Source organism: Mustela lutreola, chromosome 9 (assembly GCF_030435805.1).
Source record: "Mustela lutreola isolate mMusLut2 chromosome 9, mMusLut2.pri, whole genome shotgun sequence".
Classification (NCBI taxonomy): Eukaryota; Metazoa; Chordata; class Mammalia; order Carnivora; family Mustelidae; genus Mustela; species Mustela lutreola.
This window is the reverse complement of record NC_081298.1, coordinates 66763187-66777900: the sequence shown is the minus strand read 5'-3', so window position 1 is coordinate 66777900 and position 14714 is coordinate 66763187. Positions and strand designations below refer to the sequence as shown.

At 49.4% G+C, this 14714-nt stretch overlaps 1 protein-coding gene across 1 annotated transcript in view; it reads left to right on the top strand.

Moving 5' to 3' along the window:
- Nucleotides 1–14714, top strand: part of EPAS1 (endothelial PAS domain protein 1) — an 83003-nt gene that overhangs the window by 56066 nt on the left and 12223 nt on the right. The window contains exons 4-7 of the mRNA XM_059134563.1: nt 263–347; nt 3821–3939; nt 4039–4244; nt 12741–12847. Coding sequence (XP_058990546.1) covers nt 263–347; nt 3821–3939; nt 4039–4244; nt 12741–12847 — 517 coding nt within the window. The remainder of the gene's footprint in view (nt 1–262; nt 348–3820; nt 3940–4038; nt 4245–12740; nt 12848–14714) is intronic.

Genomic DNA, 14714 nt, shown 5'->3' with positions numbered 1-14714 from the left:
TCCCAGCCTCTGGTGTTGGGGCAAGCCTTGCTGGTGGACAGCTCTGTCCGCTAGATTAACAAAGCAGCCCTTGGGAATCAAGCCTCTGTCAGCAGCAGCGGTCCTTTGTTTAGTCCGCGTGTCTGTGGACAGCTCTGGTTTGGGATGCAAAAGACCTACTTCAGTCTGCTCCCTGTCTCCCAGCCTGGAAGGTGGCTCAGCTGCTTCCTGGAGACTTCTGCAGCAGCGGGAATAATGAAGCCCAACTTTGTTTTTGGAACAGGTGGAGCTCACAGGACACAGTATCTTTGACTTCACTCATCCCTGTGACCATGAGGAGATTCGTGAGAACCTGAGTCTCAAAAGTGGTAAAGTATTCTTGCTGTGTGTTTCCTTCCCTCTTACACCACCTGGGAAGGGGCTCTGCATTCTTTTTGTCTATAAACATAGGGTTGATGATCAGAGTCCTCATGATCCAGAAAATAACTGGCGTCCATAAAAGATCCAGCAGAGCTTGTGGCATGAGATGGAAGACCCCGGAAGGACTTGTACTCAGAACCGTCTCCAGCTGGCCCTCCATGGTGCCCGATGCCATGCGAGGAAGGCAGTCCTCTGGGTTAGGTCTCAACACCTGAGAGGCCAGCGTCTCTGCCAGATGGCATCACCCAAACCAGTACACTCATCTCTGCCCAAATGTTCACGAAACTGATTGCTCTTGTCTATCATTGTGTAAAAAAAACCACCCAAAACATGGTGACCTAAATGATCATTTTATTACCCATCATGATTCTATGGGTTCTGTGGGCGGTTCTTTTGTTCCAAGTGGTATCAGCAAGGCTGCCATTGTCTGGGGACCGTACAAAGTGGAATGACTACGATGGCTCCCCAGCACCTCTGGGACCTTACGGCCCATAGTTGGAGGCTGGGACTCTGCTGCTGGGGGCGCTGGATCTCCCTCTCACTCCATGGAGTCCCAGAGCCCCTCCCTCTCCAGACCTCTGACATGTCCACTCAGGGCTCCCAAAGTGCAAAAGTAGAGGCTGCCAGACTTTCCGAAGGCTGAGTCCTGGGACTGGCCCAACATCCCTTTGCCTCTTTCTGTTGTTAAGAGGGAGTTATAAGCCAATGCCTGCTCAGAGTAGGAGGGAAGTACACAAGGTGATGATTATCAGGAGGCACATGTGACTCACTGGGGACACCTTTGGAACCTAGATACCCTGGGAGCCAAGGAATGAATCTGGTCCCCTGGTGATAACACCCACAGCAGGATAAGTCCCACAACTGGTGATAAGACCCACAATAGTTTTTGATGGAGAAGAGATTGACGAGATCTCATACACTATACCCTACCTGTTGCGGGGGGCCGGGGGCGGGTAGGGGGTAACCAGCAGATGATTGTGGATGGGAGGGCCACATAAGCAGAAAGCACTTTGCAAGGACCATTGGAGCTGTTGCATCCATCTCTTGTCTCTGGGGACCTTCAGGCAAATGCATGGATGAGGATATTGTCAAGTGGACTGAGGCTTTGAGAGGAAGGGGGACTCAGTGACCTTCATGGTCCCTTCTGAACCAGAGAGTCCAGCATGGTCCTGAGCACATCATGCCCATGTCTGTCCATCTCCTTTTCTATCTCTCACCTGTTGCTACTGGGGCGGGGGGCGCGTGCTTGTCCGGCTGAATGGTGGAGGCCACGGCAGCAAGCCTGCAAGGCCCAGCTTTCGTTCTCACAGGCGCTGCCGAACACAGGTGCTTCCAGCTCTGGGACAGACTGAACTCAAAAAGAGCAGCATGACAGCCCCTGCTCCACCTGGAGCTCTTATACAGCCCCTCTGCTCTCCTGCCTCGAGGCCTCAGGCCACCTGGCTCTTAGAGGACAGTCCATAGGGCTGTTCATGGCTTTTCTGTGCTTCCAAGAAATCTCATCTCTTATGTGAGGCAGGAGTCATCAGACTTTCTGCATCTCTTCCTAAAGCATGGGCTGGAAACCTACAAAAATCAGGAAGTCTCCTCTTCTGTACTCCAGAAATTCTTCAGCCCTTTGGTTCTCAGTCTGAGTTCAGCCACTGTCCCAGTCTCAGTCCAAACATGAGACCTGAACCAGGTCACTGCGTTGCCCTGTTCCTCAGAACCTCTCCTTTTAGTTGAATGGTATTGGACCAGGCAAAGTCTAGGACCTTCCGGCTCTCAAGTTCTATGATTCATAGCCGATTCTACTATATTTGTCTGAGTAGAACGTTAGGTCTCTTGGTCCATGTGTCAAGGCTCGGGATCAAACTCCATGAATCAGCCAATCCTCATTGAAGGCACCGGCCTGAGTGGACTCATGATCTGGAAGCAAAGGGTTAGTGTGAACACCAAGAGGAAGATAAGACCATGAGCCAGATTGTGGAAGGCTTTGAAGGCTGGATGGAAGGCCTCGAACTTTATCCTGTAGACAGACGGGAGCTTTTGAAAAGTTTTTGAGCAGGGTTGGGGTAATCTGACTGAAGCAATATTTAGAAAGATTCATCAACTGGCAGAATGGGGAGACTCCAGAGGTTAGCAAGTTAGGCCACAGTAGTAACCCATGCCATGGCCACAAACGAGTATCGCTAGCCTGGTTCCTCCCAGCACCTGAACTGGTCCTCAGGGTAGGTCCAGACCCTAGGATACAAGAATATTTCATGATAGGCAGACCCCACCTGGGAGAATTAAAACTGGAAGGAACATCGTTAAGTTGTGGAGAGATGGTTTTATAGTCATGATGGAAGAATGGTCTGTCTTTAAAATTTAAAAAAAAAAAAAAAGATTCATTTTCTCACTTTCATTGTCTTATTTGGTAGGTTCTCCTCTAGAGATGTTTGGGACAGATTCAGAGAAGCCAAAGTTCATTTGACACAGCTTTTGGGGGATACATCTGTCAAATAAATCATGGCCCTCTAGAGGTTTATGGAGGGGTGTGACTATTTGGGGTGGAGAAAAGGCTCTGGCTTATTCTGTGATGCTGGCCGGGGGGCAGGAGTATACCTGGGAAGGTCCAGGCTGGAGATGGTGGTGGTGGAGGCAGAGTGCAGGCGTGGACAATGGGGACTCTACTGCATTGGTCACTCTGTTTTACCGAAAGTGGGAAAAGCTCTGAGTGAGCAGGCATTGGGAGACCCATCAGGAAAGAGGCTGTGTCATTTGCCTTGGTGATTTATTTAATTCTGGCCGAGAAAAGCTCTGATCCATGTTGAGTTCATCCTCAGAGTGAACTTGCTCACCAGACCCAGGAGGCTTGGACCAGAGGTCTCTCTTGAGCCTTGACACGTATCACTTTAGGGAAAAGCTGACACGTAGTGTCCCCAGTGCAGTTGCGGTGGGTCGAAGACTGGGTACTGAAGGATTATGTTCATGACGGACAGGCCTGAAGATGAAACAGGGGTGTTGAGAGACCTTTCTAATCTGAGAGGGTTATCCCCATGAGGGGACGGTGGTCTCACCCAAACTGTCCCTTGGACTTCCTGGGAAGGAACATGGGCCTGCCACACGAGCGCTGTGCCCAGATTATGGCCTCTAGGCCCTCATTGCCTTGCCGCTGTCAAGTGAGCACTGGCAATGTACTAGATGCAGGAGGAAACAAAACAGTGAAATAGCCCTCGGAGCTTAGACTCCAGTTGGGGGAATAAGCCGGAGATGAGAAAACATTAGTCCCTAGGCCAAGATCATGGTCAGAATTCATGGTAGGCCACGGGTGCTAAGGGAGCAGATCCATAGGAAATAACAAACCATACATTCCCAGCAAAGATGGCCCCAGGGCACCTCTGCCGAATGCAAACCTAAAACCACGGTCACCCGGCACCCTCCACCCTTCCCCCTGCAGGTTCTGGTTTTGGGAAGAAGAGCAAAGACACATCCACAGAGCGGGACTTCTTCATGAGGATGAAGTGTACCGTCACCAGCAGAGGCCGGACCGTCAACCTCAAGTCAGCCACCTGGAAGGTAGGATGACATCAGGCCCAGGTTGGAGTCCCCTCCCCCGCCCCCGCCCCGAGACCACTCTCTTTGGTCTGTGTCTGACCCTCCATGGCTGGTCTCCAGGTCTTGCACTGCACTGGCCAGGTGAAGGTATACAGCAGCTGCCCCCCTCACGGCGGTCTCTGCAGCTACAAGGAGCCCTTGCTGTCCTGCCTCATCCTCATGTGCGAGCCCATCCAGCACCCGTCACACATGGACATCCCCCTGGACAGCAAGACCTTCCTCAGCCGCCACAGCATGGACATGAAGTTCACTTACTGTGACGACAGGTGGGGGCCCGGGAGTGTGTGTTCCATGGCCGGGCTTTCTTTCCTACCTGTGTGTTTGTGCATGTGTGTGTATGTGTGTGTGGTTGTGCCTGGGGGGGGTGAAGGTATGGGTCTGGGGCACGGATATTGCATCGCTGGGTACAAGTCTCTGGACGTGTGTCACTGTGTCATCCCATAACAGCTGCAGGGCTTCTGGTGCCATATTTGGTGGCTCCCCATGGAGGCAACGCCAGGGGCTGACGCCAGAGCAGTTCTGCTGTGTGGCTCATTGCTCATTGTTGTGGTGGGTGCATAGTCTCTCACATACGTGTCAGGCTCCTGAGGAAATTTCCAGGAATGCTCCTGGGAATGGAAACCGGCGTCTAGCAATGTCCCTCAGCACTGGCAACTCAGAGGCCGGCTGGGAGCTTCGGGTCTGGCCTGGAAACTGGCCCACAGTGGCGTGGCTTCTACTGTTGTCTTTCGTTGTCCCTCAGCCTTTGCTCCTTCTGTGTCTTCTCCATCCCAGCCACCGCTTAGCCTAATTTTGAAGGCTTTTTGATGAAGGAAGCCAAGCTGGACTCTAAGACCCCACACCAGGCCCCACTGGAAATTCTCCCGCGGGAGAGTGACGTGCTTCGGAATATCAGCTCTGGCGAGATGACCTATGCTCAGGCTCAACAGGAAGTGTTTGGTTTGAGTGGTTATCCTCACTACAAGTTGTTCTTTATTATAAAGCTGTAGAAAGAGCACCTAAGATTGCATATGCCCCTTCTCCGAATGGGCCTCCCCTCGAGGCAAAGTCAAAGGACTTTTGTGAAAGGATCCTTGAGTCATTCCTGTCCCCCCATTTCGGCCACCGTGGTGCTGGGCCCCAGGCTCTTGGAGGCAGCAGCTCATTCTCTAAGTAGAAGGAGGTGCTGTAACCTCAGAGGGAGACAATGTCACGTATGAAGACTTTTGTCCTGGAACTCTGACCCAGTCAGCATTGATTACAGTGCTTAATAGTGTTGTTATTGGGATCAGGATGCAGACTGGAGATAAAGATTGTCCCAAAGGCAGGCTCTAGAGAAATCCATCCTGTGTGTAAGGTCGTTTCTCAGATGGAGGCTCTGCGTTCGAATGAACCCTGTGGACAGAAGACACACTTCTGTAATGTGTACCCCTCTCTAGGCTGTCGAGATGGCACGGGAAATCCCAGCACGTGGCCCCCAGGGCTGGCACAAGGATGGGGTGCCGCTGTGGATGCCTTCACCATCCAGCCCAGAGCAGCGGTTGTGGTGCTGGGGACCATGTGAGCCCCACTTAAGCTTCCTCCTCGTGGTGTGATCCCATAAGCCCTGGGAAGACCCTGCAGCCTGAGAAATAATGTATCATCTCTAGCTAATAGAAGACAGGGATTTTTTTTTTTTTTTTTTTTTTTTTTTTAAGCTTAAGACTTTGATCCTTTTTAAAGGGAAGAAGAAAAAATCTCTGGAAAGAGTAATCGGAGGTTGTCCTTCATTCATTACCTTGCTTTGAATGAGTTTCGGGTCATTTCCCAAAAGCAGTGCTGCTTGGGATAGAAGAGGGGACATAACAGGAGGAACTGTTCCAACCGTGGGGTGAGAGGAAGCGGCCACGGAGCGGGGAGACCCACGCGAGGCCTGCCTGCCTTGTCTGGCTCAGGGCTTGTCGGCAGAGTCGATACTGGCGCGGAAGAACCTGTGATTTAAGGCTTTGTGACTCAGAGTGTGGAGGGCGATACTGCGTTTCAGAGCTGCTGGACACATTGCATTTTCAGCAGAATCCTGCCTTTCAAGACCTAATTACATGGCCCCGACTCGGAGTTCAGTGGTGCTAGAGGGCTGAATGCTGGGGTGCTTGCATACCCAGAGTGCTGGGCCCCACGAAAGTTGTGTTTAACCGATTAGCAGATTAGTTAACAAGGACACAGACATGGCTTAGACAGTTTATAAAGTGACTATTTTAAGTCCTTGATCCCTAAGTGCTATTTCTCTATTGCTTTGATGACGACTGGGATCTTTCTGGTTTGGGTAGCTTGTTTTGTTCTCGCTCTTTCATTAGAATGGGGCAAGGTGTGCGCACACACACGTGCACACATGTGCCCTCTCTCTCCCTCCCTCCATCCCTCTCTTTCTGTCTCTTTAATACCCCTTCTGAGATCAGTGCTTCAAAAACCAACATTTACATATCATAGCTAACGGGGAGTCCTTTCCACTTTCCATTAAATCTAAGAATTCACTAGATTTGATGACATCTAACACACATTGCGGGGCGACGATTTTCCACAAGGGGATTACTTTCCCGTAAGGCAAATGGAAAGAATCTGATGAAAATATAAGGCAACCGGAATCCACGAAACCACTTTTAAAGCCAGGTTAGCACTTTTTCTTCAATGCATGAAGGCCACAGACAAAATAAACAAACGAATGAATAAAAGAATGAATAATGCCCATGGAGAAAAGGGAAGGGAGAATGGAGAGGGGAGGGAGAGAAAACCTGGCATCAAACTCCCAGGTTCCCAGAGTCACTGGGAGCTGAAACAAACGGTTTTGAGAGTCTGGGGTTGAGTCAAGGCACACTGATGGCTCAGAATGCATGTGTCCTGCTCCTCTTTAATAAAGGGTCAGAGGACCGTATGAGGTCTCATAATAATTGCTTGAAACAAAGGAAACATTAAATTCTGTGACCCTGCACATCTGTCCCGTGTCCATGTATGTGGTTGACTCGACAAGGGGAGCAGTGTGGTGGCGAGGCAAAAGGAGGATGTCCCGGTTATCACTGTGACTGATGGTGAACTGTCCCATTTATGACTCGCACAGAGCTGTTCCTCTCCCTTTCCTAAAGTACCGAGCAGCCGGAGAACAACCTGTTGTTTACTGAGCACATGCCAGGTGCCTAGTGAACCCTGTGCGGGAGACGAGTCTATCCAAGTAGTAAAAGAGCTTTCTCCTGATCTCTGAGAGTTGAGATATCAAGACACCAGCCGCTTAATGAACCACAGTGGTTGGTGCAAAATAGAGCATTCCGTTCCCTGAAACGCGGGAGAGAGGTTATTCCCAAATAGTTTAACTCTAAAATGGGGGTGGTTCCTAACTTCGTGGGGAGGTGCCACCTAGTGGCGAAAGGGGGTCACTGTGAAGGGAGCCCGGCATCAGGGAGGATGGGGCCCGCAGTGGGATTCCCATTATCCCACTGTGATTTTGTCCGTTGTAGACACCTTCCTGTATCCAAGAAATAAATTATCCAAGCAGATTGTGTCGATAGGATCAGTATCAACAAGGAGAAAAGGTGCCACCGTTAACAGTGAGAATTTCAGGTTAACAAAGAGAGGATCATGTAATTGTTCTAGTTAAAGCAGCTGAAGGCAGCCCTGTTTGACCGTTGAATCAAGGCGACATAGGGCATCCTAAAACCAGGAGTTTAATAAATCGGGTAAGTTAGGATGCCTGTGTTTCAAATTCTGTGGCTTAAGTTTATGATGAATTATTTTTATTCAGAGAAGTCGGGAAGAGTACAGATAATAGTGAGAGAAGAGCTGGGCCTCACAGAGAAGGTCAGTGGAGAAAATTAGAGCCATGAGTTGTAAGATACATATACATCAAAACACCTGGAAGGCAAGAGTTTTGAAATCTGGGAAGAAGATAGGCTAACTTCAGACAAATTAGTAGCAAACAATTATATAGTTTCATTGCATAATGAGATACATTTAAAAATTCTTTTTGTACTTTTTTTAGAGGATGGGTGACATTTTAAAAACCAGAGAGACCTTTCAGATTAATACATTACAGGTACTTTTCTAGTTTCCTATATAGTATATTCCAGATCTTCTTGCAGACATATTATTAGCCTCTCCGCACACATCTTATATGAGAAGGCGTAGTGAGTTTCTCTAAATCCCTGAGTTACAAGGAACTTGAAGCACTCTCCCCTGTGCATCTGTGTCTCCTCCGAATGACAGTGTTCTGAAATCAACCCAGAGTTGGGGCACGTATTTGGGAGATGCTTATGTATTATCCTGTCTAACCTGCTCCAAATACTCCTAGAAGTGACACCTCTACAAATTCGCTTTGCAGTGTATTTCCAGGTGTGATTGGCCTCCTGACTCAAGAATGATTCCTTCTACATGATCTGCTCGTCTCTTGCTGTAGTTCAAGGCTAACTATTGCTTCCTTGCGTGTGTGTCTCAAGGTGCTACAAGGCAGCTGTGGCATCTGGTGGCACTCAGAGCAGGGGTGGTCCAGGACTGATGAGCCAGGGCAGTCTTCCTGGGCATAAAGTACCTGTAACACACCTGAAACACATCACCCCAACAAGATGGAAACGGATTGCCCCTGAACCACAGAGCGGCTGTGTAGGCTTCCCATGCCCATATACCATGTGAGGAAAACACAGGGCTTAAAAAATGTTGTTTAAAGCAAGCAAAATCTGGGTAAAAGTGTATTAAAGCAGAAAGCACTGAACTCTGGATATGATTAAGGAGGGGCTGTGCCGAGGCTTATAAGCACCTACAAAAACCAGAATGAGGAGAATCAGGCTGTTTGGGAGAGGCCATCGCCAGAAGGGGGGAAGGAAAGAAAGCAGACTTTCAGATAAGCATGGTTAAATAGCAAATGCATTCTCTGGAAAACAAATCGGTGGTTACAAAGTCCTTAAAACTTTCATCCTCTTAAGTAATTTACAGTACTCTTCTACCCAACTAGTTTATGTGGTGAATTGATTTAGCAAATCCTTTACAGGTGTAGGGAGCAGGGGTAGAAATTGCAGCCGGTCCCGTGTGCACCGTGCTTCAGTGGTCTCCCGGGAACGGGGGCAAGCCGTCATAGCCAGGCCTTTACTGGACTCCCTCTGCCCCTTGACGCAAGGGCATGGACACTGTAGCTGAGGGAGCCGTTTCCTTCCGGGCACTCGGGCGCAGGGAATCCATGCTGAAAAGAGCCTCTGAGCACTTAAGGGTAAAAAACAGTTTCAGGACAATGAGTAACTGTCATTTTACGTTATGAAGACATCTCTAATGCTGAAGTCTGAAGCCCGGTGGTCTGACCCACATATCTACTCGGCATAACACTTCAGAATATAATGACCTTTTTCCTCTATATTTTCTGTTCTCTTCCTCTTCCTTCTCTCTCTGCCTCCTACGGCTGCCCATCATTGTCTCCATCTCTCTCCTCACCTCGTCCTTCTTCTACTGTTCTTGCTTCTGAAATCTGGTAGATGAAGCCCTTTTACATTTCCCACTTCTCAAAAACAGAACAGCCCTACTGAGTTGACTTTAACTTTATGGGTGACCCCAGGCTGGTTTTTTTTTTTTTTTTTAATTTCCCAGTGAGTCAGGGCTCTTAATTAGAAAGAAAGAAAGAAAAATTCCCTGCCCCTGATGGAGAGAGCAGATGAAACTGTGTTATCATAGCCCAGCTCCGCAAGGACGGACCCGGGGAAACGAGCAGGGAAGGCCCTTGTGTGCCAGAGGAGCTGACCCTATAAACAAGCTGGGTTCATTAGCCTCCCCACTGGCGTCTGTGTGCCTGCACATGGAGGCCAATGACCATTAGCTTCAAGTTGGGGTTTCCTGGCTTTGTGAAGTTTGACAACTCGAACGTTCTTCAATTGTGTTTGGGGTGTGTGTATTTCCCAGTTTTTATAGTAGTCTGTTTAAAGGAATGAAGAAGGAGACATTAAATATTTATTTTAGTTGACAAGATAAATGAAGGCCACTCCTGGGAAGCGAGCTGGCGATTCTGAAATCCTGGTTTGTTTGTACACTTCCCAAACATGCCCATTGTGTGCCTTTGAATGTATGGTACAGTAATTAGATTTTTTAAATGGTTTATTATGAGGCTGGTGGTAATAAACATTTCCTTTGAACATTTTAAAGATTCTAATCTTGAAAGAAAAGTTTATTGCTTCAGGGAGTGGTGCCGTATCTTTTCTAGAGCAGCCTCACTTTGGAGGGTCTCTAGAAAATTCTAGACCTGCCCAGGAACAGAAGCAATGTATCTGGCAAATCAGCAAGCTTGTTAATGGCCATCTCACTGTCACCAGGGCCTGCTGGTACAATTCCTATTCCCAGGCTTAAGCTTGAAAGGACTGGACCCAATAGGAAAGCCATTCGGTTGTAGAGAAGAGAGGGCCAGCACTGTTCTACCATCTCTGTGCTCTGCCCCAGTCTCTACCTCACTAAGGGGCCGTTGGGCCCCAGCCCCAGGATCAGGCTACCAAGGAACATGTCTGTTGCTGATGAGTTCAGAGATCTCTCTGCTCCGGGCCAAGTAAGGGGACAGATCCCCCCGGTCTGACACCAGCAGGCGCAAGTGAACTTGCCGTTACACGTGAACTGCTGAAATCTCACTGGAAATCTCTGCTGGGCTAAATCAGCTGAGGCCTAAGCTGCTCAGCCCCTTTGGGCTGCCCCTTGTTTGACAAAGGCTTTCAGTCCTAAGTGTCATTGAGGGAGAGAATTTTTTTCTTCTCTGACCATGCCAACACCAGGCACAGCTTCCAGGATGAAGGAAGGATGGATTAAACATCATGAGGGGTCCCGCTGAGAGCTGTGTGCGTGTGCATACACGCACTGACATGCATTGACACAGTTAATCACGTTCTAGGAGAGAGAGTAAAGCTTTATTGCCTTAGCGGTGCTGGGGAAGGCGGGGCTCTGGTTGTACCTCGGGTCCTAAGAATAGAGCTGCCAGTCAGCCACTCAAGAATTTACTGAGTACCCACTTTAGGGAAGGCCAAAGGAAAAAGTGGTCCCTATGTTCAGGGATTGGCAGCCTAGGATGTGAGTAATTGTCTGTGACATGGGTTTTGCCTCTTAGGACTCAGTGAGAAGGAGACTTCACTGAGGGCTGGGAGAATCAGAGAAGTCTCTGTGGAGATGGCTGGGCCATGAGCTAGCCTTGTGGTCATCGGGGCTGGGAGAAGAGGGCTGAAGAGAGGACGTCAAGGCTCTACAGCAAGAATGGGTTTGCGGGGTGTGGGGAACTCCAAGGGGAGCAGTCTGCCAGGACACAGGATGTAAGACACACTGCTGGTTAGCCAAAATCACACTGCATGGAAGTTGGAGACCAGATTCTGGGGGGTTCTGGAAGTTAGACAGACTGTATTGACTCTGGATCACGGTAACGACAGTGGTCAATAGCAGTTGGTAATAGGGAAAGCTGTAGATGCTTAAATGGGGCGGAGCAGGAGGGAAATAGGGTTTCCATCCTATTTTAGAATGATTTATTCTGGCAGACATATGTAGAGGCCCTTTGGAGCGGGGAGAGAATAAGGACAGGAAACCAAGGAGTCCCCGCTTCTGCTCTCTGATTTTGCTTTCCCCTCTGTGTCGTTAATTTCCAGTATGGATACATGATAGGACTCAGAAGTCCTACATTCTGAAATAGAGTTCATAATCATAAGAGTACAGCATCACTTCTGACTTGTGGTGGGCCAAGTAAACAAGACAGTGAGCCCATTAGAAAAACTGCAGGAGACAGCAAAGCTTGCAAGAAACGATATTTAGGTGTGATGTGGGAAAGTGGCTAATCTGGTGGTTCTTGGGTGGGGCATCTTTAGTTTAATGATTCTGGTATAGAGAAAAGAGTCCTCAGAGTGTTAAGTGATCCTTCATGGTTCTCCACATTTGTCTGTTTTCAGCCCACTTCCCATGAAACCAGACACGTTACAGGATGAAGAAAGGGACACTTGGGATGGCCGAGCCCTGTCGTTTCAGAGCTGCCCATCTATCAGAGTGTAATGAGGAGGCACATTTCTAATACCTTGATTTTGTATTTCTTCCTCTCAGCGCTTCCTGCCCATCCCCATTCCTTGAAATGGGGAGGGGCAGGTAAAGTTCCAAGGTAGGCAAGCCTGATGTCCAATGTCCGAGAAGTACCTGAGGTCACCAGGCAGGACCCGAGGGAGAGTACTCAGAGGACTAAAGATCAGACACAGGCAGAGTAGGCTCTCCTGCCCTGGTTTCTCCTCCCTCGCTGCTTACCACACAGACAAAGGCCAGCTCCACACTCTTCCCCACAGAGGCCGCACCATTTTTGCTTTTCACTTACATCACCCAGTACTAGCATCAGCTTGATCTGGTAATCTGGAGCCCTGGTTTTCATTGGTGTTTTGTCCCTGGACTCTCACGTGGACATCAACTGGACTGTCTGTTCCCCCTGGATCTCCCTCTTCGGCCAAAGCTGGGGGGCGGAGGTATGAGAGCCCCTTCCAGGACTTGCTGGGAGACTAGGTGTATGTGTATCTGAGGCGGGCGTAGGGAATCCCGACTCTGCAGACACGATTTCAGAAAGTGTGGGAAGAGTGGAGGGAGGTTGGTTGGAGCCACCGCAGCAGGTTGAACACCATGTTTTCTTTATCTTGGATGAACGGGAGGACCAGGATGCCTGGAGCATTTTCATCTGAATGTGTGCTTCTGACTTACCTTCTGGATCTAGCTCCCTGCCCACATTCATACGGTCTCTCTTCCCACATGATTTTGTTTTGTTTTGTTTCGCTTTTTAAAAAATTCAGAATCACAGAACTGGTTGGTTACCACCCTGAGGAGCTGCTTGGCCGCTCAGCCTACGAGTTCTACCATGCTCTGGACTCAGAGAACATGACCAAAAGTCACCAGAACCGTAAGTTCCTGGAGCACCCTGTGTGGCTCCCTTGTGTCTGTGGAATATGGCCTTGAATGAGGTGTGGCACTAGTGAGATCAGAGAAGACCTGCTTCCATCCTCCACAGAGCCACCATCTTGGGTGGCAGACAAGACCTGTGCCCTTCAGGATGGTTAGAAATCCAAGGCTGCCACCAGCCCAGATGACAACTTGATGCAAATTAGAAAAAGGCCCCGTTCCTCTGGGGGGGACACACCCATACCATGGCCCACAGCTTAGAGAGTGGAAGGTGGGCTGAATCTCAGTCCTCACATTCCATTTTCACCCAGCGCCCCATATGGCCAGCAGTTGGCACAGCCCTGTGGGACATCCCTGTAGAGAAGAGCACAAGAGGACACATGGTCAGCTGGGTCATGGGCTATAGAAGCAGAAGAGGAGGCCTGGGAAGGTTCAAGAAAGGAGAGGACAGAGCTCTTGATTTGGACCTTGAAAGATGGGGGAGGACGAGGCCCAACAGGTGAAGGTACCAAGGCAGCAACTTCACAGATACATTGAGGTAGGCCTTGGTTCTCCAACAGCTCACTTGCTGGGTCAGAGAACCCAGTCGGAGGCTGTCCTGGCAAACCAGTGGTGGCACATGGACACTATGCTTTGCAACTTGAAAGAAACCCGAGTTATGAAAGGATCCTGGGACAGCACTTGTAAGGGAGATGTTCTGCATTGGCACAGTCAGTGTGAAGTGTCTAGTGCACCCAAGGAACTGAATGTTGAAAATTTTAATTTTACTTAAATTTCAGTCACCAGACTTGACCGTGGCTACCCCATGGGACAGGGCAACTCTAGTGCCTTCACTTGGCCATATTCCCAGTGCAGCCTTCCTGTTCACAGGCGATCCAAGATAGTCTCCTTGAATCCATGCAGCCCGTCAACATGCAAAGGACTCTGGGTCGATTCCACTATACTCAGCCCACTGAGGGACATAGACATATAGGATTTCTCCCCAACGAAAGAAAAAGGAAGGTTGTCGGCTCTGTGGGAACAGGTGGCTCATCTTTTTAGCCTCAATATCTAGCATAGTGTTTGATAAAATGCACACACTAAGTCAGTGATAAACCCAAGGCAGCACTCCTATTTGGGAAAGCATGCTTCAAAATCAGTGCCGACAGAGGTGCTGAGAAGATTCTAGGTGGATTAAAAATGGGTAAGGTAAGTCTAACAAGCTTGCCGGTGGCCCTGCGGGTCCTGGGCCCCCGGGATTAGCTGAGGCTTGGGGTGGCAAGGGAGAAGATGGAGATGCTTCTGTTTGTCCATAGTTTCTCAATCCACCGTCTGTGCTAAGGTTAGGACAGCTGAGTTCAGAGCAGCCCACAGATCAGCAATCCCATAAACTGTATGTGAGCACAGTTCCTGTCCTCTGATGGTGTGAGATCTTCTCTTTCTAATTGGTCTCTCTGCTTTTTCCTCGTGGCTTTGGGGTTTGAGCTGAAAGTACAAGACAGCCCCTTATGATATCTCAGAGAAGTTTTTCACTATGCTGTCTGGCCAAAACCCAACCAAGCCACCAGCCTAGATTCAGCCCCATGCAGGGACCCAGAGAATGGACGGGGGAGGTGAAGGCAGCTTTGTGTGCCCGTGGACGTGACCCAGCCCGAGCCTCTCCCAGCTTTGAAATTGTAGGATGTGGTTCCAGCCTTCATGCTGGGATTCCCCATGCTTTTCTGTTACACGGTGATTCTCGCTCCCAAAGTCATCCCAACCTGTGACTCCGGGACCAGGGCTCTGCCCCAGCTGACCCACAGATTCCCCAGGGCCTGGCTTTCTGGGTCTTTCCTCCTTTACGTGTGAAATGGGAAACGTCCAGCTTTTTTTCTCAGCCCAGGGTGAAG